This window comes from Rhinopithecus roxellana, chromosome 6 (assembly GCF_007565055.1).
Source record: "Rhinopithecus roxellana isolate Shanxi Qingling chromosome 6, ASM756505v1, whole genome shotgun sequence".
Lineage (NCBI taxonomy): Eukaryota > Metazoa > Chordata > Mammalia > Primates > Cercopithecidae > Rhinopithecus > Rhinopithecus roxellana.
In genome coordinates, this window is record NC_044554.1 from 51,606,804 (window position 1) to 51,632,365 (window position 25,562).

At 45.1% G+C, this 25,562-nt stretch overlaps 1 protein-coding gene across 1 annotated transcript in view; it reads right to left on the bottom strand.

Annotated features, from left to right (window-relative positions):
• Nucleotides 1-437: 437 nt before the first annotated feature.
• The window catches only part of TMEM178B (transmembrane protein 178B), a 395,175-nt gene continuing 370,050 nt past the window's right edge, over nt 438-25,562 (bottom strand). The window contains exon 4 of the mRNA XM_010359815.1: nt 438-688. Coding sequence (XP_010358117.1) covers nt 438-688 — 251 coding nt within the window. The remainder of the gene's footprint in view (nt 689-25,562) is intronic.

The window sequence follows — 25,562 nt, forward strand, 5'->3', positions numbered from 1 at the left end:
TTGGTTACATTCTAGGAACTAAGGGCTTTGTTACCCTGTGATATGACTGGTTAGGGGTGGCGTCCTCTCCTGTTGGCCCAGTGGGTGGCACTTCCTTCTCTACATCTGTGCTGCCTCAGACCCCTGCCATGTCCCTTCACCACCCCGTCCTCGCCAATGATGGGGATCAAGATGCGGTCGCAAGTGGTGGTGTTTGCTCTGTCTTCAAGAGACCATGAAGCCAAAAGTCAAGAACCGATGGAAGAGCCACAGGATGGAAACACTTTCCCCATCTCAGAGATGAGGCAACACAAAGTCCGGCGAGATGCAGGTGCCTGAGCCAACTCAACTCTACCTTGGCACTGGCATCGTCTTGATTTAGTTTAGTTTTGTTTTATATATGTATATTATATATATATATATATTTATATATATATATGTATGTATGGGTTTGTTTTTTAGCACACTGTCCCATTCTCGGGTCTGGATTTAGGGCAGTTGGTCCTCGGGACAGGTTGAACAGAAGGGGCCAAGGTACAGAAGAATCCCGAGATGAGTGTGAGGCCCAGGCCCCCCCATGCACAGAACATGGACCAGCCATAGCCATGGCTGATATCATCAGGGAGTCCGTACAAGTAGCGTGGGTAACGTGACAGCTCAAAGTTGATCCCGGCCACACAGGTGCACAGTGAAATGATGCAGAAGGTTCCTGGAGGATAAGGGAAAAGACACGGGGTGGGAAAATGAAGAAGGAAAGGGGAGAGGAGAGGGAGAGAGAAAGAGAAAAGTTAAGATTATTACATTTTCAATTTTTTTAAGGAGGAAAAATGGAAAGTCTAGGTAAGAGCAGGTTATCACCAAGGTCAATATCTGGAAATATTCATAGAGAGGAGAATAACATTAAAGGATCACCAGTTCATGACTCTCCAATAATGGCCCACTCTTGGACACACTCGGGAAGTCTCTCCTTTGGGAAGATACTAAATAGATATCTCGTGAGCATTTTGTGTGGGGTAGAGTGAGCAGAAGCGCATTCAGTTCATTTTCCTAAAGCATTTTAAATTCATTGTATTTCTTTGGAGACAGGGAAAACACCTCCTGTTTGCTACTTCTTTAAAGAGAAAAAAAAATCTTTTTCTTATACATAATGACTTACTCATACAGTATTAGGTTTTCCTTTAACCTGTTCACCAACAATTCTTCCAAAACCTGGAAATATTTTCCTTTTTCCTATAAGACATTTCCCAAAATGTTCTCTCTGGAATGCTAATGCTATGAGATCCTTTACAAAGTGGGAAGGAGGTAGAGTCAAAAGACGGGGAATCCTGCTCATGACTTCTCACCCATGAACACGCATCATCCACATTAATATTAAGGTAACTCATCTACCCTACTTTATGAGGAATTTCACAAACTTATTGATGATGGGATGTCCTCTTAAAAATAGTACTCATATCAGTCTCTGATAAGAAAACTGCTATAAGAGGTAGAATGATATAAAATGGTTTAGAATTATAAACCCATTTTAAACGAATACAACAAGTTTTTGGTGTGCCTAAAATGAATTCAATAACTTTCCTCTGGATTTGCTGTATTTTCTGTTCTTTGTGTAACCACTGATATGAGAGGAATGAGCAGAAGAAGGATGTAGAGTTTGGGAAGGCTGGGCTGGATCAATGGAAGGAAAAAAAAAGGAAAAGCATTTTTACAGGGAAGGAACAAAAGGAGGTGCATTTCATTTTATATTTATTATTAAAACTCTTGCTTTCTAACAGCCAAGTTTCTTTAAGATTGAGCCTTGTTTCTTTAAGAGCTAGCCTAATTTTTTTCCAGAAGCTTCCTGGAAGACAAGGAAGAAAATATAGAGTGGAAGAATGAGGTTCACAAGCTCATGAGAATTTAAATGGCCACAGTTGACCCTAAAATAAGTATTAAGTGCTATGTGCTAGGAACTGTGCTAATGATATAGTGGCTAAAAATGAATTATTTAGGCAGATAGTGAGGGTAAAGAAGTCCTCGGTAAGGTTTTCCTTTTAATAAAAAGCAGCCCCAAAATCATTTCTTTGAGCAAACGAGCAGCCTGTAAAATTGAGCTGCAGACATGGATAAGCATGCTGGAAGCTTGCACGGGTGCATACCAGCAGCTGTGCCAATAGGAAAAGGCTACCTGGGAGTTAGGCATGTTCAACATGGTGGCTGCATCTTCCCTTTTCTTTGTCAACCACATGAACAGTAAGGAGTAAACAAGATGGTACCCACCAGGTAGAAAATCCGTTTGCATAATGAAAAGATTAGGATGGGGTGGCCAGCTTTATCATGCCCTATGTAAATGTCACACCTGGTTCAACCAATCTTTGAGCCCTATGTAAATCAGATGCCGTCGCCTCAAGCTAGTCTATAAAACCCTATGCACTTCGCCACAGACTGGAAGTCCCACTTGGGCGCCCTTCTCTCTCTGCGAGAGAGAAAGCTATTCTTTCTCTTTCTTTTGCCTATTAAACCTCCGCTCCTAAACCCACTTCTGTGTGTCTGCGTCCTGGTGTGAGATGACAGATGTTGGATAATTACCCCAGACAACGACGCTGCCTCACTGAGTATGTGGCGTGTATTGAAACCTTAATTCATAAAACAACTCTTAAGATGTGGGTTATATTATCCCCATTTTACTGATGAGGACATTGATGCCCAGAGAGCTTAAGTCTAAGATCACACAGTTAGTAACTGGCAGAGTCAGGTTACAAACTCAGGCAAGCTAGTTCCAGAGCGTGCAGTCTCATCCACTGTACTATTTACAACTGGTGCCAGACAAGGTGGATCATTTCACAGGTTTCCCTTGTTGCACTAGACCTAGGTTCCAGATGCCTTCTCCCTCATTTGGCATGGGTTAGGGCAGTTTATCGTTTTGGAGGACTCAAAGCAGATCGCTGAGCCCCACACCCACAGTTTCTGGTTCAGGAGGTCTGGGGTAGGGACCTGAGAATTTGCATCCTGAAGAAGTTCTTGGGACATGCTGATGCTGCTGGCTCAATGACCACACTTTGGAGCTATAGGATTTGAAACAAGTTTTTACTGGAGAAAGATAAAACTTAATCGGCCAAAGCCCAGATCACAGAGGAAGAAATAAAAACGGATAGTACATGTGAAAAATGGTCAATTTTACCAATAACCAAAGAATTGAAAATTAAAAGCATAATGATAATCTATCAAATCAGCAACATTGTGTTTTATTTTGTTGTTGCTTTGCTTTTTTTGTTTGTTTGTTTTTTAAAGATCATCTCCAAAACTAGTAAGGGGGCAGTAAAATAGATCGTCCCATAGACTCCAGCGGGGAGTGTAAGCTAGTATTTCCTTGCAGAAAAGTGATTTTTAAAATACTCATACCTTCATCCTAGTAATTTCATTTTAAGTTAAGAAAATACTCCCACCTGGGGACAAATATTTAGGCATGGACATGTGTAAGATTTAGATATGAAGATGTCTATGGTGAGGGTACACTGAGGAGTGGCTGTCGGAGGGCAGACCAAATGAAGCCCCAGATACTGGGCAAGCACTGTTTTCAGAGCTGAGAAGTTTGAGCTTTATGTAGGGTCTCGGCACTTTGGTGACTTCAATCCGCATTTCCAAAGACCACTAAGTCAGAAGTGTAGAGGGCAGCCCAGAGGTAGGGAGACCAGTTAGGAGGTTGCCGCGGTCATCAGGGAGACGGTGGAAGGGTCTGGCAAGGTGGGAGCAGAGCTGGGAGCTCCGAATGGCTTAGTGGATGATTGTTTACTCAATGATTATTTGTAGAAACAACTGAAGGTGACCTGGGCACAGTGACAGTATGACTAAAATGTATTTGTGTCACACATGTATGCATTTGTATTTGTGCATGTGTGTGGATGCATTTGTGCATGTGTGTGATGCGCGTGCGTAGTGCCATCAGTGCTTGTGAGAACAGTACTCCAAACTTGTGGGAGTTACAGAACATCATAGTTTTTTTCATGTTGTGCACTAGGGCTCAGACTGAATTCTCTGATGGTCCCCAGGTTGGATTAAGTCTCAGCCTAGACTCCCTGAATCAGAGGGTGGGAATCTATAGTTTTTACAAGTTCCTCAAGATGACTCCTGTTGGTCAGCCTGCTTGAATCCTTGTGTGGGGCAAAGGTGCTTTGTATGGCCTGGAGAAGTGATTCCAGGTGGGTAGAAGCAGGGGCAGGAGAGGAGAATGAGGCAGCCTGCAGGACACAGCCAAGGCAAGAGCAATTGCCTGGGGTGAGAGAGCAAGAGGAAGCTGTGTCTTGGCGTTACTTTCAAATAAACCAAATTCCAGCAGACCAAAGCCAGCCTACCTGTGCCTCACCTGCTGTGGATGCTTCCAATTGCTGGTTTGTGAACCTATAATTGGATGTGTAATGCTATAATTTACTAAAATTTAGATTTAGGACAGAAATGGGGGACAGTGAGGTGAGATCAAGTTCAAGCGACCCTTGGGATGTTCAAGGCATTTGGAAACATGGATCTGGAGCCTGAGAGAAAGTTCTCAGCCAGAAATGTGGAATGAGTCATCATCTCATAAACTGAAGCTGTGGATGGGATTGAGGTCACCGAAGGACTTTATATAAGCTGTTTCTACAGAGGATACTTAAAGAAATGGAGAAATTTCTTCTTATCAAAAGCCATTCTATGCTGGTGAAGTCTAGTCATTTGTTCTGAGACAGGAGATCGACCTCAAGGAAACTGTGGTCTTCCCAAGCTGACAGTAGCTGATGAAGCTGAATATACATGATTATCATGCCATATTAAACAACAGGGCAGGCAAGACACAAAGGATGTGGCTGATGAATGGGGAGTGAAGGGATAAGGTCCAGGTGGACCTAAGTACCAGTAGAAAATGACTCGACTTCTTCATAACTTTCATCTTGCTGTTCTGCTATACTAACGGAGTTGATGAGGAATCTTCCTGCCTTTACTTCCTGTTGGTTGCTCTGTAACTGTGGAACCTTTTGAAATTCCTTCTGTTAGCTCTTGTCAATATCCCCAAAGATGGGAAAACACTTTTATGGCTCCCACTTGAGATGGCCCTTAACGTAGACCATTGATACAACTTGCTCGGAAATTCCATGTGTCAAAGAGGGAAGAGTTGGAAGAGGTTTGATTAATTTCCATACATGCTACTGTTTTCTGTTATGAGTAAGGGTTTATATGTTTTTAATATATACATTTTTTGAGACAGGTTCTCATTCTATTTCCCAGACTAGAATGCAGTGGTGCAATCATAGCTCACTGCAACCTCTGCCTCCAGGGCTCAAGTGATCGTCCCACCTCAGCCTCCCTAGTAGCTGGGACTACAGGTGCATGCCACCATGCCCAGCTAATTTTTAATTTTTTTGTAGAGACAGAGTTTCACCATGTTGTCCAGGCTGGTCTCGAATTCCTGGGCTCAAGCAATTCACCCACCTTGGCCTCCTAAATTTCTGGGCTTATAAGGATTATAAGTGTGAGCTACCACACCTAGCCAATAATTTATATTTTTATGTGCCTCTTCACATAGAAGTTCAAATTTGAACATGTGTACTAGTAATTAGAAATAGATAAATGTAGGTGCATAGTAGATCCTCGATAAAGGGACTGAATGAATAATGTGGTGCCATTCCTACTCAGCACCATATTCTGACAGTTTAAGGAATGATATGCTTTGACCAACATTGATTGAATCCCATAGAGAGGGGGATAAAGGGGAGACATATGGGCAAGGACCCTGACTGACACAGATTTCTGTCTAGTGTGATGAACGCAACTCTCTGCCTATGGTTTGGTGGCAAACTGGGGAGTGTGGGGTTCAAAACTCCTCCCCATTGACTAGCTGAGGTTAGGGGGCAGGTCGTCTAGGAAAATATTTTAAATGGCTCTGCTGGAAAAGATGTCTCAATTAAAGGACAGTAATAGATATTACAACATGGGGAACTGCAACCTCCTCCATTTACCCAAAGTGCAGCAGTCCCTTGTGCAAGTGGCACAGGCCTGGGGAGAGCTACTGATGCAGATGAGGGGGCTTCTGCTCAGAAAAGAGTCCGTATGCATCCCCTCTATGGGAAAGATAAAGTCCTGCTCTCCCCAGCAGGAACAGACCATGGCCTCTGGGGCTAAGTCTTCGGGATCTGTCACTGTATTTCACATGAGCATTTATTGATATATAAGTGAGGATCGAAGAACTAGAATCAATAGTAATAATGCATAGTCATATCTTCTTAGGAAAGCCCACTATGAACTGGGGTTTGGGCCCCATCCCAATCAGACTCCAACACTAACTGTAGTCATGGTGTAACAACAACAAGAAAAGAACTCTGCCCCCAACCCTTCCTTTGGGAGCTGGGCTCTGCTGTGTGCTGCACACACTGGCTGTAAGCAGTGCCAGGCATAACACTGGCCAGGGCCGTCATGACAGTAGGAGTGGTGGCTGGTGGTAAGCAAGGTCAGGTCTTGGGGAGGGGCCATTGGTGGCATTGGTGGCACTGGTGGCGTAGTAACTGTGATGATGGGGAAGGAGGGAGACATTCCTGTGGCTGTGGGTACCTTAGTATGCAGAACAGCAAATCAGCAAATATTTGTTGAACTTCTATGTTTGGATCAAGCTTTATGATACATGCTAGGGACATAAAAGAAAGAATAAGACATGATCCCTGCCCTTAAGAATCTTTAATTAATCTAAAATGAGTATTAATCTTTAATCTAAAATAAAAAGCTTTTTTAAAAAGCTTATGCTCTAGGCAGGGATATGAGACATGCATAAATGAAAAGTTGACGATGAAGCGAAAATAGTATCAGACTGAGGCTGACGAGACCTGAGTTTGTTATCAGCCCTGAATGGTGGGTCCCTCATCTGTAAAATCAGGAGCTGGAGGAGAGGACTTCCCTCCCAAGTCTAGTAGTCTCTAGGAAAAGCATAAGTCATAAATACCCAGTAGCAACTGGTAAGTTATACTCAAATACTGATGATAATGCTGGGTCGGGGAGGGTTTCCCACAGGAATAGGGTCTTGAAGGAGGCACAGGGTTTCTGCAGACCATAAACAGAAAAGGGTCCCCGCTAGGTCTGGAAAGCATCCCTCCTTTCACCTCAGTGCCCCATTGTCCTAGGGCTCTGTGCCTGCGATACGACGGCACGCTCACAGACAACCCTTACTACGCTTCTAACCTCTGAAAGGCTTGCTGCTACCCTCTGGCTCATGCTTCTGGCATTTCTCACACAGACCGCTGTAACAGATCACTGGAGTCCTGCCTTTTAGTTTTGCCCTCAAAGAGTACCCAGTGGTATTTTAAAAAATTAATCAGATTATGATTCTCTGTTGCTTAAAACCCTCCAATAGCTTCCTATCACACTCAGAACACAATCCAAATGCCCGTATTCCTGTATCCTGCACATCTGGCCGTACCTGAGTGCATCCCGCCTACCTAGCCAGCCTCATTTATCACCCTGGACTCCCACCCTCCCTACACTCTGGCCACACTAGAGAGCATTCTGTGTCTCAAGCCAGTGAAGGTTGCCCTACCTCAGGCCTTTTGCACTGGCTGTTCCTAGGCCCAGAATGGCCATCCTCCAGCTCTGCTCAGATCTCAGCTCAAATGTCATTCTCTCAGACACTCCCTGGCCTTCTTTGGAAGTAGCACCTCCCCCAGTGGTTTTCAAACCCTGATCCATGGGGGCACCTCAGGAGCTGCCACTGGGAAGGAGGGCAGGAAGTAGAAGAGACTCCTAACCCTCTCTTTTCTTTGGCCAGAATAGCTTTGGTTTGATCTGTTTCCATGTGAAATTGCATTGGAAGACAGAATTCTAGTGACATAAACATTTTTGAAAATCATCAGCTTTGTCCATCTGCGAGGGGAGCTAAGGTAGGTCATTGGAGGAACTGTCCTTTGGATGGCAAAGTCCAGTGGCTACTCTGTGGGTGGCAAGGCTGTGCCTTTGGCAGAAACAGCAAATTGTTCTCAACCCTCTTCCTGCTGGTTTTGGAAGGGACCTCAGACTCCTACTCAACCCAGCCCTCCAGGCAGCTAGCTGCAGCCAACCAGTCGCAGCTGGTTGGAATGAGAAATGAAAACTAATTACCCTTTCTGTGCCAGAACTCTCACTGGCATTGGCTCAGAGTTCAGGAGTCCACTTAGAAGAAGGGATGGTACCACCCCAAGTAGCTGCAGGCTGAGAGCTGTGCTGTTAAGACCTGCTGACATATAAGCAGCAGCACCCTGCAGACCCCTGAGCTCCGGTGTCCCCGTCTGTAAACACCTGTGAGTAGGAAGGCATAGCTGAGGTGGGGAACGGGCTATGTAAACACACATTCTTCCTTGTGTTGGCTCAGAGGCACCACCTGCTTCCTTTGATGACTGTCCTCTCCTGAAGCTGTTTCAGGAATCACATCTACAACGTCACCTTACAACTCCCATCTCTGAGCCCTTGTCAACACCTGGCTGAAGAGGGGAGGATAGTCTCAGTGCTCTGGACCTGCTACTCCCCCAGGACCCCTCCACACTGTGAGGGTGAAAGCCAGTTTCATGCCCAGATTGCTCACTCCTTGTCACAGCACCAAACATAGCTTCCTCCTCCGTCTCCTTCACGTTCACATTGCTGCTATCCCCCATTCGTATTTCCCTGGTTGCCAAATATTAGCTTCTAGTTTTCTTGCTAATTTTAGTTTTTTGACTATCTGACAACTTCCTCGTGCTTGGATATCTCTTCCCTCAGTTTCCAAGCTGCCCTGGCTCCAGGCTTCCCCCTCACTCCTTCCCACCCTCCACTGGTCTTTCCAGTCCTGCAGTTCCCAGCTTTCCTCTCTCCCCACATCACACATCCTTGCTGGCAACATCCTGCTCTCCTCTGACTTGAACTCGCACGACTGGTTCATGTGATTATTTCCTTCTCTCTATACCCCATCCCCAGGGACATGTTCAAGGTGTTCCCTTGCCACACACAAATTTTTAGTGCTACCTCCATAAGCCCAAATTTCCGTAAGTTCCTTACTTGTTTTATTCCTCCAAAGTCTTGCTTCCCTAGTAGGGTGACCAACCATTCTAGTTTGCCTGCAACTTGAGGGAGGATGGCGCCTGGAACGTGGGACTTTCAGTCCTAAAATTACAAAGTCCTGGGCTAAGAAAGTCCAATCAGCCACGCTCTCTGCTGTTTCCTCACAGTCCCGCTTTCTGCTCTGGGGCCAATAGGTAGTGTTGTAATGATGACATCAGTGAATCCCTGCTTGAAAGTTAGAAAGCACCACCGGGTAGCCAGAGAAAACAGAAACTTGGATCCCTGGAATGTGTCGCTAATGTTAGGCAGTGCCAGGCAGGGATAGCATTCTTGGGGAGCAGCTAATTCTTTTGTCACCCTGAAATGTCACCAGGGAACTATTAGTCAGCCAGCCCAACAATGGCTCTTTCCCAGTACCACCTTAAAGGTTAATAACCAAAATATTTCTGAGTTAATATGCAGAGTTACGGAGCTAACTCCCTGCTCAGCTCACTCTGAGTGCTAATTGCAAGTGTATAAGGTGGACAAGGCGGTGCTTCCTGTCTGCTTGTTGCTGGGTTAGCCTACACAGAAAGGGGAGGCTAGAACATGTGTTTCCACTCCACTTGGGGATTCTCAGAGAAGCCACGGCAGTCATGACACAGCGATGGACCCTGTGGAGAAACAGCATCAAAATTGAGGCCTCAGGCTAGGCAGCAGAAATGCTCTTACTAATTCAAGAAGCCGTCTCCTAGGAAACCGAGGCCCTCACGAGGCTTCTCATGGAGATTCAGGACAGTTACACATTGTGTGCACAGGCATTTGCCCAAATATCTATTCCTTATGTGACCAAGTTGTGCCCACAACTTCACTGGTGGACAACTTCTACAGGTTTCTAGAGCCAGATATCCATCTGTGTGACAGTTTCTGCTCCTGGGAATGAGAAATGGTGTCTGCAGATCCCCAATCCTGGCTTCCTCCCTTGTTGCTATGTGGTGACAGGGCCTCTGTTCTGACTGGAGCCCTACAGGTCACTGCAAGGCAGGCTCTGCAGAAACACCCACGTGGGTGTGCATGTCAGGGAGGTCAGAGAAGCAGCAGCCAAGTCCTCCATGAGACACCTCCCTCTATCCGCTCTCCAATCTTTAAAACCAACAAGAAGCAAATCAGCAAACAGAAGGAGAGCGCCTCCTCCTTCCACAGTGGCACATCCATCCTGGGAAGTGGATGATACAAAACCCTGCCTTTGCTTAGATTAAATGCTTCAGCCGCATTTAGCTCTCGAGAGCACTTTATAGCTTTGTTCAGACCTGCACGGAATATAAATTACTGTTGAATTATACACGATTGCATCATCAGCGCTCAACAGGCAGGTCACAGGGTTTTACATCAAAGGCGCCTTAGGGATTTGTCGGGATAAGGCAGGGGAGGGTGGATGTGTTCAGAAAGAGAACATGCTGAGAGGGATGGGGTTGGGGCAAAAATCACTGATGATTCTGCAAGCTGTGCAAAGGCTCTAGGCAGACACTGCCAGGAGTAGAATTCGGGAGTCAAGCCTCTGGGGCAAGCAGGGTTTGTGTTCCTGAGGCTGTGTCTATACACGACACGGCTGCTCTGCACCCAGGTGTGAGCATTCTATAGCAACGCAGCATCCCAACTGAAGCCACTACGGGGACTGGTCCATCCATAGAGGCTGGTCTCAGTTCCAAAGAGAGTATGTCCAGATTCCTATCATAGAACCCGGAGTCTTCTCCCTTGGTTTTTACGTATCTACGGATGGCCATGGAAACACAGGAATTTTGCCCTTGAAAAATTCATATGTTGAAACCCTAACCCCTAGTATTTCATATGTGACTATATTTGGAGATTGGGCTCTTAAAGAGATAATTAAAATGAGGCCATTAGGGTGGGCCCTAATCCAATTCGACGGGTGTCCTTATAAGAGGAGGAGGTTGGGACATACAAAGAGACACCAGGTACGTGCACACGCAGAGGGACGGCCTTGTGCAGAGGCAGAAGAGGGAGGCCGTCTGCAAGTCAAAGGAGAGAGGCTTCAGAGAAGACAACCCTGCTGACACCTTAAGATTGGACTTCTGGATTCCAGAATTGTAAGAAAATTAATTTTTAATGTTCTAGCCACCCGATCTGTGATATTTTGTCGTAGCACCCCTGACAAAGTAATACAACAGGTGAATATACAGTAATTGGTGTATTAATATTACTTTGCAACACAGGATGAAATAAGAATATCTGTGTGGCCAGACCTTGTGGCCATCCTGTAGCCAGAACATGTATCTAACATAGCCATAGAAAATAATAGCTGTTAGGCATCTTGTGTTCTTTTTTTTTTTTTTTTTTCTCTCCATCTAATCTCCCTCACCCAGGTAATTATGCTCACTTCCACTCAGCTCCCATCAATCCACTTGTTCTTTTGGGTGTATGTTTAGATTGGGTCACAAGATCAGTGGCCCTGGTAGCCTCTACACTGAAGCTAGAGCGTTTATAAACTTCTGAAGCCATCCCAAGGGCTGAGCAAATAGAAGGGGACATTGGCAGGGTGTTCAAACGGTTTCATTACAATGGGAATTGATTAAGGTCTAAGTGCCATTGTCCTGTCTCCTGGACTGGAGTCTGAAATTCTCATCCTCCCTGTGGTCTATACGGAGTCTTTGAAATTACCCATTATGGTCTAATCCTAGTCCTGAATCTCCCAAGATATCTTCCCCAAGTATGCCTAGCACGAGATTATCCACACTTTTACGGAAATTTTAAAACTTTTATGGTCCGAAACAGCAACCTACCAATGAATTGCACCTCCTATTCTTTGTTTTAGTTTGTGTTCAGCTAGCCTGTGAATTTCTCAAGAACTGGTGTGGTGGTGGTGTCTCCTTTAGTATCACACACAGCACTGAGCATTCAATCCCATCACTTGGACAAATGGGATTTCTAGGCTGTGCAGCTTATAACTAAAAATATGAACATTGGCCAGGCATGGTGGCTCATGCCTGTAATCCCAGCACTTTGGGAGGCCGAGGCGGCGGATCACCTGAAGTCAGGAGTGAGTTCAAGACCAGCCTGACCAACATGAAGAAACACCATCTCTACTAAAAATGCAAAAGTAGCCAGGAGAGGCGGTCATGCCTGTAATCCAAGCTACTTGGGAGGCTAAGGCAGGAGAATTGCTTGAATCCGGGAGGCAAAGGTTGCGGTGAGTCGAGATTGTGCCATTGCACTCCAGCCTGGGTGACAAGAGTGAAACGCTGTCTAAAAAAAAAAAAAAAAAAAAAAATAGAAACCTAAAGGAGAATGAAGTAAACACACTATACCTTGTCCCCTCATTCCCCTTTCTTAAATTGTTATGTAATTGCTGAGGTGTTTGTGTATTACATTGTTGTGTTTGTGTATTACATTGTTGTGTTTGTGTGTGTGCGTGTGCACGCGCACAGGTGCATGCACCCTTGCACGTACACACCTTCCTTGTGTTTCAATGGACACCTTGGATTTCAGAAAGCAGTTTTCTTTTTTTTGCAGGAATTCAGCATCAGAACAATACCCTCTCTGCAGGATTATTTTGAAGAGCCATGATAATGAATGTGAAGAGTTAAAATTGCTTTCTACATGTAAGGTATAATATTAGAAATGGAAAGCTTTAAGTGAGATTGAAGAAAAATTGTTCTCAAGGACAAAAAAAGTTTGCTGTTTTCATTTCCATCACCCACTCCATTCTCCTTCAATCCCACCCCAGGTTTGTAAATGCTACCCCGGGAGCAATTGCTCTCAAAGGAGAACAGAGGAAGTGCTTACTCATGACCCTTCATTCTGTGGACTTTGTCAGAACCAGAAGCATGGAACTTGGAAGGATCTCAAGATACACTTCTGAGACAGACCCTCCTTGGTAATGGAACTTATTTCCTAGATCCAAGAGTTTACAGCCTCCAGTGGGGGTACATGATGACATTGGTGGGTCTGTGAAGAAGCTGGTTAGGCTCATATCTCAAATAGGATGTGAAAAAGGAACTAGCCATAAGAGAAGTGCTGGAAATAGCTGTAGAATGTGAATTGGGGACCTTTTAAGAAATGTTTGCTCTCTTACTTTTAATTCATTATTTTTCTCGATTGTAACAGTAATAGGCCGGGTGCGGTGGCTCACGCCTGTAATGCCAGCATTTTGGGAGGCTGAGGTGGGCAGATCACGAGGTCTAGAGATTGAGACCAGCCTGACCAACATGGTGAAACCCCGTCTCTACTAAAAATACAAAAATTAGCTGGGTGTGATGGCACACACCTGTAATCCCAGCTACTCAGGAGGCTGAGGCAGGCTAATCACTTGAACCCAGGAGGCGAAGGTTGCAGTGAGCCAAGATCGCACCACTGCACTCCAGCCTGGGCTACAGAGCAAGATTTCATCTCAAAAAACAAACAACAAACAAACAAAAAGTAATAAAAAGTTGAGAGAAAAGGTCGCCATCTATCTAGAAAGGCATACATGACTTGAATAGATGCTGTCCTTCTTCCTACTTGACTTTCAACCAACACTGCCAACAGTTTGGTGTGTACTCTTTCCATTTTTCTTTGTTTGTATATATTCTTGTAAGTTTTATACCTATAAAATCATACCTACTCTTCTGTATCTAGCTTTGACCACTTAATGTTCTTTTGATAGCATTCCATGCCTATACATCAACTCTTAACCACGAAATACGTTACACTGTAGGCATGTACCAAATTTACCATTCCTCCACACTGACGGATGTCTGCACAGTTGCACATTTTTCAGTATTACAAAGAATCCTGCAGTAAATATCCAAGTTGGGGACCTTTTTTAAGCGCTACAGAGGTTCTGACCCTGGCTTCTCTGGAATACAGAGCTGTCATTGATGGTGACATCACACTTTCTTATTAAATGACTGTGAGAGTGGCATTTTTATTAGTTTTAATCTACATAGCATACGCTCCTTCTTTCTTCCTTTGGTTAAAACACCAACACTATTCTTTCTTATGAGGAAGCCATTCTGTAGTCACAGTGATTAATTCAGGCACAGGCTGAATTAAGTTCAGCCTCAGTTTCTGTATCTTCTGTATCTCTTGGGGTTGCTGTGAGATTATATAGATCTACACATGTACACACATACATACATATATATGCCCATGAAAATTATACATATACACATCTTTATACGAGTATATGTATTAGGATACATACAGCAAATAAATTATGTAATTGACATAGTCATCCCAAGCTAAATAATTTGCTGAAGGTCTCAAAGCATGTGACAGTGCAAACATTTGATTTTGCTGTAAAGCCTCAAATTATTTGGCTGCAGAAATATCTGAGAACCATCCATTCCACTTGCTTCCACTGCTTTCATTGAAAAAACAATCCTCCAGGGGAAGTAACCTCTAGCCCACTCCACTTGGCCCACCTGGCCTTGGATATTTCACGTTCTGTGAAATGAAAAGTTGTGAAGATCTGCTCTGAGCTTTCTATGTAGGATGGGAAGGAGAGTTCTGGAAAGGAAATGAATTAAGAGTGTACCATCCCATATTTTTTCCAAGTGAATCTTTGCAGCTTCTTATCTATCTGGGCCTTGGTTCAGAGCTGAGAGTTAGTGGGATCCAACTGGCTTCTTAACTAAACTGAGAGTGGCACCTACAGCTGTGCAGGAAGGAGCATCCTCAAGCTGTGATTAGTGTGCTTCCAAGAGTGAAGCCACTTAGAGCGTGCCATCTTCCTGCCCCTGCTTTTCTTCTCTCGCCTTGTTCTAGCCAACTCTTTCTGGTGAATGACAATGGTCCATGGAGCAAACTTGGAGAATCCGTAGGGCAGAGGGAAACCTTGCCCTGGGTTTCTTGCTGGGGAATGAGACTTACAGTAATACAGAACTTCCTGCAGACCTTTTCTGGCACTGCATCTTCCTGGTTGCTCCGGCCATTCATCTTCTAGTACCATGCAAGGCTTTTGCAAAGAAAGCTGCATCACCCCCCCAGGGCTGGCATGAGGCCCAGGACACATAGATCTATCATTGCATTTGAATTCCTGTTTTGGTAGTCGTAAGGTTCTCTTGACCAGGGGTACATCAGGGCAGCCTATACCAGCTTCCTGGTAGGGGGGCTACAACATACAGGGGTATGGTTTTGTGGAAAGTGTACACTACTGAGAATCAAAAAACCTGGGTTCTGGTCCCATCCTTGCCCACAAGTAGACAAATAACTTCATCTCTCTGGATCATGATCCCTTTAACCATAAAATACAGGGGTAAGACCAGATCTCCATGGTCCTTCTTTTTCATCTAAATGATCCTGCGACTCTAGGTATTGGGGTAAGAAGGTGCTCTTCTCTCTGACTTGCTCTAGGACTAGCTGTCACTTATTTTGTCAAACATGAACTATCTGGAGAGAGGACACTGCTTCTCACCTCCTGACATGCACAGAAGGGCTGGTGGATGAGACCATTAGGTGTCATTATTTGACATCAATGTGCATATGAGGCTCAGCTCTAAACTGCCTTGATTCTAAGCATGGAAGGATTGGGCCCCAGCTGTTTAAGTGTCTGGAATAAATTGTCTCCTGAATGAAATCTCTCTGGTTTCTGCCCTATCTGATTCAAGCCAATGCCATGTTAATTAGTAGAGGGAGAAGCTTGGGGTGGTAGCCAAAAGATCAGGCAAGCCTGCCACCTGGTTTGGCTATGTTTCCATATGCCCAGCACATTTGTCAGCTTGGCCCTGGCTTTTCTCTGAGATGAAAACCTAAACCCAAGTGAATTTTGCATGCTGTCACCCCACCACTGGGTCACTAAATGCATACATAGCTTTATATGGATAAATCATTTGCATGTAGTATTTATAATATGATAGACATTGTTCCAAGAGCTTTACAAATGTTAACTCTTTAATCCTCGAAGCAACATTATAAGGTTTAGATGAGGAAAATGAGGCACAGAGAGGTGAAGTAATTTGCCTGAAGCCACACAGTAAATACTACAGCCAGGATTCAAACCCACACTTTAGCCACTTTTTAGGTTGCCTCTCATCACAGCAATTTCATGTACATCTGTACTGATTGCCTCTCCAGTTACACTGAAATTAATACAAGCAGAGAAGCTCTCTTCTTCTCCAGTAGGACCCTAACATGATGGTGTTTAAATAAGATTCATCAACTAGCTGGTGAGATTGGAAGAAGAGGGCTTATCATTATCAAATGTGGTCCCAAGGAGGTTCTGAGGGCCCTACAGTCTCAAGCCTAGTTGGTAAAATCTGACCACTTCATAGAACTAGGGAAACCTATCACAACCTGTGTACAACTTCACACATTATTAGCGTCAGGTAGAAGGGTGACTCCTTCTGAAGGGACATGAGTTTTCCATGAGGATTAGGACAGAGAGGTCAACAAAGGAAATGAATCAAGATCAGAGCACTAAATCCCTTTCAATGAGAATCCCTGTAGCTTCTCAACAGGTCAGGGACTAAACCAGTGGACAGGGGAAGCTGGTAGTCAGACCCAAAGGAGCTCAGCGTGGATTTCAGCCCATCAGAAATGTCCTCTTCTCCCTTCAGGCCCTCCCCCCAACTCTCTGCCTTGGGAATGGGTCTCTACCTGGCAGCCCTTTTAGTTCTATTTTCCTCTCGGGGATTTATTTGAGGAATGAGAATTATTCATTCATCTTCCATACCCCCTTCTGAATTCAAACTCTAATGAGAAAAGAACCACAGAAAGGAGGCAGATGAGGAGAAATATACCAGCTCTGTTACTGACAAGGCTACAGTGGCAACTGTGGCTTGTTCCATTGTCCCATGGCCACAGTCAAGCTCCCCAATACTTTCTCTCCAGGCTTACATTTTAGGAGGGAATATTTGAGTCTGTAGAGCAAATACACTCGCCCAGAAGTGTTGACTCTTATTGGTGGGTGGAAGAAAGGAAAGGAAAGGAAGGAGAGGAGAGGAGAGGAGAGGAAAGGAGAGGAAAGGTCCCCAAAGTGGCCTCCTGAAACTGGCCTGGGTCTTGGGCCCTGACCCCAGGAAGGCTGACCACATGGAGAAGTGAGCAAGGGCAGGGGACCCAAAGGGTGCTGGGCCCCACGAGCTTGGCCTCCTCTCCCACCAATCTCACCATTGGAGAAGGCAGTCACTTCTCCTTTGGCAAGTAAGGCCTTAAAAGGTGGAGTCTGTATCCTCCTAAAGAGAGGAGAGAAGTTTCCTACTTTATAGCATAAGGCCTAGGTGGAAGGCCAAGATGAGAAGAGAATGGCTGCCCCACTTCCCTTAGCCATGCTAACTCAGGGACTATAAAAAGCTGTGAGCCAGAGGCTTTTGGGAAATGTGATTTTGATGGAACTTATCTGAAAATGTTAAGAGCTGAGCCCGAGGGGTCACTACATTAATTATTATCTTAAATAAATTGTGCCTGGGATTGCAGCAGACACTTCAAGAAGAGATTCTTAGGTTTTGCTAGGGTGGCAATGGGAAGGACACAGCTCTTGACATTCCCTATTACCCAGGGTCCAAATTGGAGGGTCAAATATCATACTAGATTTACATGTTAACTTTGTATAAAGCTGCTTAAGCTTTTTTCTTTTTAGATAAAGGATTTTTTGCTTCATTCACAACAGAGTTTAGTTACATAGGGATATATAAAAATGGAAATCTATTAATGACATGTGAAATCCTAAACTAAAATGAATAAATAAAGACTTGGCATACTGCTTCTGAAAAGTTGCCAGTTCTATGTCTAGGAGCAGTTTCCTTTGATAGATGGACATTAAAAGCCCTTCGAGTGGCAATGAGAAGAATGGGGTATTCCTGCTTCAGCCTCAATCATTAGCTCCCCTGCAAGGCCTCTTGACTCCCCAGCAGAGGGAGGCACCCTTTGTCCATATTCCCACAATGTGCCCTGCTACAGCACTTGTCATGGGCTGCTCTGAGCACTTTTGTGACTCTACCACTTGACTGGGCAGTCTTTAAGGACAGGGACCATGTAAGTTACTATTTGCGTGTCCTAGGTATTAACACAATGTTTAGGACACTGTAGGTATCCAATCAATGTTTATTGAGCTGAACTTAGTTTGTAAAGCAGACACTTAAGAGTGTGATAGAGTTGTTTCCAAATATTTGAAAGACTTGGAGGAAAAAGGCACTGGCTGTAATTTATGTCACTTTAGCAGACAGGATCCAAGCCCAATAAGTAAAAGTTACCAGAAGCCTTAAAATAAAGATGAGCAAAATAACAACTGGAGTCACCCACAAGGAAGGGAGCCCCTGCCACTCAGGAGGTTTTGACTCAGAGGAAAGCTAGGAAATGACTAGATCACTACTGTCCAAGACACTCACAATGAGGCAAGTACCATCAAAATGGAACAAAGTGAGGTCTGAGTTCAGAGGAGGAGTCTGGGTCTAGGTAAGATCACTCAAAAAGATTTCTAGAAGATGCTGACTGTAAGTTAAGCCTTGACAACAGCTTCAGACTTCAACAGGCAGAAAAGGGTGTCACGGAGGCAGTGACAGTCAGTGGCTGGGGTGACTGGAACACCTGTGGCTCATGGGCCTGTGGCCAAGGCACATGAGACAAGATTATGGCTGACATTCAACTCCAGCCTAGGGACATTGGCCTTTATTCTCTTAACAACAGGGGGCCACAAAACATTTTTTCATCAGAGTAATGACGTAAGTATATTTTAGAAAAACAGTATGCTGTAAAGGATGAATTTAGTGGAAAGCAGGGAAATGAACATTTATAGAGTGCCTACTCTCTGCTAGATTTTTAAAAAATATATTAACTTGTTTTAGCTACACAACAACCCTACAGGGTAAGCAGCACTATCTCAATTTTACAGATGAGAAAATGTAGGCTCAGAGGTTGGCAACTAAGTGGTGGGACAGAGATTTCTACCAACGGCTAAATGACTCCCAAACTACTGCAATAGTACTAAGGGCCCAGATGGCACTCAGGGAATGGAAACAAATGAATGAGCTGCAAAGAATATTGCAAAGGAAATATTAGCAGATACTGGCAATTGATGGAAAGGTAAGGGTGAAAACTGAAAAGTGGAAGATGACTCAGGTAATAGACTGATCTTGAAGGAAGTGAAGAAAACAAGTTCATTTGCTGGAGGAAGGGAAAGGTAAGAGCAGACATGTGTTGGGTGCCTACAGTCAGTCAGGCCCTTAGCATGTACTCAGTAAACATAAAGCACATGCACAACATATATAGAGAAAGGGCAAATCTGGGTCAAAGTATGTCTGAGGTTCCAGAAAGGTGGAGATGTCTAGAAAACATTTTTAAAACATGAGGCCAGAGCTCAGGAAAGACTGTTCCATAGACATGTTCCAGATTCATTTGTGCAGAGATAATCATCACCGTGATGGTGTGTGTTGTTGACAAGGCGACATGTTTTCAGGTAAAAAGCAGAGAGAGTCAAAAGCCTATATTTATAGGTAGAAAAGGGCAAAGAAAACAGAAAAGGCAAAGGAAAAAGGAAAAATCAAAAGTGTATTGTTATAGAAGAAAAGGGATGAGAGTTTCACGAAAGATGGAGCTAGGTCAACCCTAGTGAGGTCAGGAACAGGAGGGTCAAGGACAGGTGACAGGTGAAACAGCCAGGAGTAAGCACATCTCCAAGAAACCAGCTTCCAAGACAGGGCAGGAACAGAGACTCCAAGAGATAAAGTGGGTTGGTAGTGAAGCTCTAGAAGTAATAAGTAAGGATTATCCTTTCTGCCTCATGAGCCCCAAGCTTTGCCGTTTATCTTAAAACACATAAAAATGTTCATATATCCAGTCAAAGAGACTCATTTTCCTATTTCTCTAAGAAATATTTTTATGAACAGAACCAGCTTCCTCTTTCCTGCCAGCCCAAGAACACTGCCCTTCGTGTACCATGCATGATGAGATGGCCATGTGGAGTCGTCTCTTACCCTACCAGGTCATGAGCTGTTTGAGGATCACAGCTGTGTCAGTAAGTTACTGGTTATTTGGAAGACAGCGCTGCATAATTAAAAGCCCCAGCTTCAGAATCAAACAGATTTGAGTTTGAATCCTGGCTTTGGGAATGAGGTGGCCGAGTACCTTGTCCAAGGTACTTAAACTCTAAGCGAGTGCTAGGAACTGCAGAGAAAGTAGGAGTCAGTGCTAAACTGAGCACACATTATTAAAAATGAACTAAGTGCTCCCTAGAGCCAGGCAGGGTTTGAGCATTTTGCACATCAACTCATTTAATTCTCATAACCACCCTACAAGGGAGGTATGATTTTACAGGTGGTGATACAGAGGTGTATAAAGGAGAAATCTGCCCAGGGTTGTAGAACTTTTGAGTCTGACTCCAGATAACATTCATTCCATCTGGCCTTGAGGCCTTTGTCAACACTTCGGTAACAAAAGTGGCTCTATTTTGCCTTCCTGACCTGTCTTCCTCCTTCGTACCCCAAACAACATCTGCCTGCCCCTTGCTGGTGGGAGTGGAGGAGGACCCTCTGGCTTATGGCTATGAATGAACGCATGTGAGTAAGCCTGTGTTTTGGGGGCCTGTCCCTTTACTCCAAGTGGCATTCCCAGTAACATTCTATTTTCTCCCACTGTCACAGGAACACAAAAGTAAGAATGGGTACCAGTCTGAAGACCTTAGATTAAGACTCCACCATTTACTTAACTGCATGACTCCAAACTTGGGTTTGGAGCCAAACATGGCTCTCTGGGTCTAGTTTATTATCTACAAAATTCGGATGGTAATGCCAACCTTAAAGGGCTGCTGGGAAGATGAAAGGGAGATAATGTTGGAATAGTGTCTACTATTGACCTGCTGTCAATAGTAGATGAGGTTGTCTGCTCATCTTCTTCCCTCTCCACCTCTTCCACCTGCCTCCTATGGGGGTTTTCAGGTCAAATGAGACCTTATCCTCCCTTTAAAATTCTGTGAATTCTAAGGTGTTACCCAAAACATAAATGGCCCCCTTTCCTCCCTTTTTGGGTGACCACAAACTTCCTGCCCCAAGAATGGTAGATGGATGGATTGGCAATGCCCTCTTTTCTGCTGAAACAACACAAAATTCTTTTGCACTTAAGGGTTTCAGTCCTGAAAAAGAAAACAGCTAATTTATCTCTTATTGATCCAGGTGTCTGGCTCCTCTCTACAATTGTGAGCAACCCTGAGGCAGAGATGGGTTTGATTTTATTTTCTCTTCCACAGCACCCAGGACATAGTAGGTACTTAACAACTGGCTGTCCATTTCAGGAATAACAAGCATTGGGCATGTTCAAATGGTTCACTAAAGTGGGGATGGGCTTGCCTCCTTCAGAGCTACATCTCAGAAGTCCTTGACCTTTTGATAACATCCATTGATAGGGTGAGTGCATTTTCCAAACCCCAAATCAAGACACAAGGTATAAGAAATGATCTAATCATAGGAAAGTATGTTTGAAATCAGGACTCCAGAAAGTCAGGGAGGTACAGTGGCTTTGCAAAGGCCATCATTCCCCAATTATTTCAGATGTGGTAAGGAAACACAAGCCATTTCCCACCTAACAGTAGCCCAGGCTCTGTTAGGATGAGTAGGTACATCCACGAGAGCAGAATTCATTTACAGCTCAGGGACTGTGTTCATAGATCCTCTCCAGTGTAATGCTCTGAGACCTTCCCAGAGTCCCTCTCCCCTAGGTCTTAAAGGCCCCTGTGTTGTACAGACTGCTGAATCGTTCAGGCTTGCCAGGCTTCACCCACCTCCTCTGCAGGTTGCATAATCCCCAGTGAGGTTCAGAGAGGCTGCCTGGGCCAAGGTGTGCCTGGCGGCTCACGGTGGGGGCTGCTGCTGAGTCCTTGCTCCCTGGCTCTCAATCTGGGCCAGTTCTCCGAGTCTCTGGTACCCAGAGGGAGCCAGGCACCCTCCCTCCTGTCTGCACATTCTGACTTATTCACTGAGAATGTGCTCTCAGCCTATCTCAGGGGGATCCTGTGTCTGGTCTGGTCTGGTCCGGTTTTCCCTGGTGCCTGGTGGCTTCAATTCCATCCTCCAGGCTCTAGACCCTGTAGTACATCTCAGCTATCAAGGAGTGGAGGTGACAAGGAGCCTCAGGAGGGCAGACAGTGCCCCCGTTCCTTGGGTCAGGCTATTTTTGGTCACTTCTTACCTGTCTTTAACCCCTCTACTCTCAACCTCCCCCCACCCCTGCAATCAATGACCCGATTCTCAGATGACAGGAGAGAGAAAATTCCTCTTCGCTTTGACCTGCTTCTCCCTCTTGTTTCCTGGGAACAGCTTTTAAGCCTAATAGGAGGAGTCTCTCCATTTACTTCAAAAACCAGCATTTTTCTTTGATTTGTGACTTGTTTCAAGGGTCAGAAGCTTGCCTGACAAGTTCCCTTTCTCTGAAGCTTACAAACCTCTGTAAGAGCATCCCAGAAGAGCCACGGGGAGGAGACTTCTGAAATTACCTTAGAAATGACCTAAGTTTCCATAGCAATCCAGCACTGTGGAGCCATCATCACATTCCAGGGGCTTTCTGTTTTCACTGAAAGGGCTGTTGGAGGAATTGGCCCCTTCTGGACAACCACTCCAGAGGTAGGGATGGTCTTCATCTACCCTGTCCCTCTTCTCTCTTCCTGCCCACCCTCCTTCTGGCCCACCTTGCTTGTCTGTCCATGGTGTAGAAAAAACAGACCCCAACTCAGCACAGTTTAGTGATTCCTACCCCAGAGAAGACAGGGTCTTGTTAATGCTGAGAGGAGGAGACCTCAGGGTGTCAGGGTCCCAGACTGAGCCTGGACTGTATTCACTCAGTCATTTGGACATGTCCAGCACAGCTGTGGTGGTAGAGGCAGGCCAGTCAGGAGGGCACTGGGCTGGGGGGAAATGACTCATCCTAAGTGAGAACCCAAATTGTCTACCCCACCCTCAGTCTGGACAGTGAACCAAAACGTGACCTTACTGTCTACAGGAACATGCCTTTGCTATTCTGCCATCTCCTTTACATTTCTGGGACTGTCCTGTGCAAGTAAATGATTTGTTTCATTACAGGAATTTTCCAAAAGATCCACCAACACTTTCATCAACAGCATCAACTGACAGCGTGTGCCCCAAGATTCTCTGAATCCCTGGCCTCAAAATCTTCACCTTGCGGTTCCCACCAGTCCAGGACATTATCGTTATTCTTACCCAATCATTATCGATTTATTCATACCCAGCGTTAATCACATGTCCACATTGAAATAATGGCTTTAAATCAAACTTCCGATTCTCAATAAATTCTGATCTTGCTCCCTCCCCTGGAGGCCCTGCCAAAGTTTTGCAAGGTGCATTCTCTCTTACCGCAGAAAGCAATTGTCTTATTAACAGCTTTACCTGATTAACAGGTTGTGTTCTCAATATCTGGGGAGTAGCTTCTGACATAAGGAAAGAGGCACACATGCTTTTTGTGATTATTCAATCATCAAAGACAAGCAGTGGTCTTAAGCACAGCAGACTGGTTAGGAAGAAGGGGGTTTACAAGCAGAATAGAGACTAGTTCTGGTTTCTTAAGATCTCTGCGAGCCCTTGCAGCAAAAGGCTTTGGAGTTCCGGGTTCAGGGCATTTAAGTATGGGACAATGCTAGAGGCAGAACTGGCTTCATGGGCATATGATCTATGCAGTGGCCCACTTGCATGGATCCTCTACTGTTGCTGTCTTGAAATTCTTAATCATGTTTGAACAAGGGGTCCTGAGTTTTCATCCTGGACTGGGCCCCACAAACTGTATAGCTGGTACTGGCTAGATGGTGCGGCTGCCCCTGCAACACCTTCAGGGGGCACATACCAGCCCCCCAACCCTGCTCAGGCTTCCCCTGATATGAACAGACACAGCACCCCACTCAGTGGAACTGGGAGTGGTAGGTGGAAGAGAGGCTGACGTAGCCAGAGAGGCTGATAAAAGTCACACAGTATCAAACAATTGCCCCGGAAAGAAGCCCAGGACAAGCCGTGAAACAGATAGAGGGCAGGGCAAGCAGAATGGGGATGGATGCCCCTCAGTCCATCAGCCCCTGCCCACACCTCTGAGGCGCTTCATGATCTGCTCTTGGCAGAGTCATCTCCCTTCCACTATGCTCCCATCACGGTCATCCTCTCGCTCAACTTCTTCAGACCTAACAAACTCAGTCCCCTCCCAGGCCCCTTCTTGCTGCTCATTTTACCTGGCATGATCCTGCCCCAAGTCTTCTTATGGCTTCCTGCCTCCTACATTCAAGCTCTGTTCAAACATCACCACCACTGAGAGGCCCTCCACGCCCTCTCTAACAACAGCCATGCCCCCCCTCCCCCATCACCTTCCCAGCTTTATTTTTCTCCATAGCTCTTATCACCTAACATCGCACTATATATTTATGGCACTTGCTTTCGGTCTGTCTCTCCAACTTAAACGCAAGCCTCATGAGGACTTTATGCTGCTCTTCCTAGTATCCTAGGTGCCTCGACAGTGTCTGGCACATAATAGGCAATCAGTATTTATTGAGCAAACAAATAAATGAATGAGTAGGGGTGATCAGTCAGAGAGACATTATCTGTCTAAAGATTTCTTCTTTTTCATCTTGATGGCATGTAGTGCATTTGTGTGGCATTGGTAGTGATGGGATGACACTGCTCAGGGCACTGTCACTAAAGGTGGTTATTTAAAAAAGAAGCATTTCAGTAGCTAAATAATAATAATACCTAAAAAGGTATTGAGCACAATGCCTGGCACTGTTGTGAGCCCTTCACATGTATTAACTCTGCAAGTCTCACAGCTGTGCCTAAAGTGGGTCCTGTTACTGGACCTCTTTTATAGCTGAGAAAATTGAAGCAAGGCATGAAAAGTGGATAAGAAACTTTCCTAGGGCCACGTGGCTAGTCCAAGACTCTTTTGGTCCTGGACTGGTTCTCCACGACAAAACCATAATTCCCTCTTCAATTGGGTGATTCTACTTAACTAGGACCCTCACCTCCAATCAAGAGGCAGAGAATGGAAGGCAGCTCATGTGCAAGTGTAGGCAAGGGTTGGCTCTTCCCAAAGAAACTCTCTGAGAGACCTTCACCAACCATCCTCCTTTGCATCTCCTTCCAGGGGCTGCTCTGTCTGAGCATTTCCATCCAGAAAGCCAATGACAAAGAATCCTCCTGCCCTGGTGAACATGTGGCACGTGGTTTTCCTGAAGGCTTGGCAGGCGAGTGATGGGGCACTCTGACGTGGCTTTTAATCGCTGACCAGATTTGGATTCACAGGGCTAAGGCTGCTGCTCCCTGTTCTCTTCTGAACCCCATATCTGTAGGAGGGGCAGGTCCCATTGGGTGGCAAAGGCGAAACTCCTTTGGGTCTGCCCCAGCTTCAGTGTGAAAATGAGGCCCGCCTGCTGCCTGGATTACCAAATTGGTGCATCCTGGCCACTCATTCTACACGAGGTACGTTAGGTAAGCCTGGATGTTATGTCCTAGTCTTCCCGACGATCTATCTTCTCCCCCAAATGTCTTTTAGTGACATGATTTACCCCCTCCCCGATTTGTTTTAATTGTAATAATCAAATGCTAATAAATATTGAAAACTGCACTTTTCAAGAAGCAAGATATGCTCCAGGGTATGAAGTAGTCTGTGAGTCTCTAATCAGGATTTTG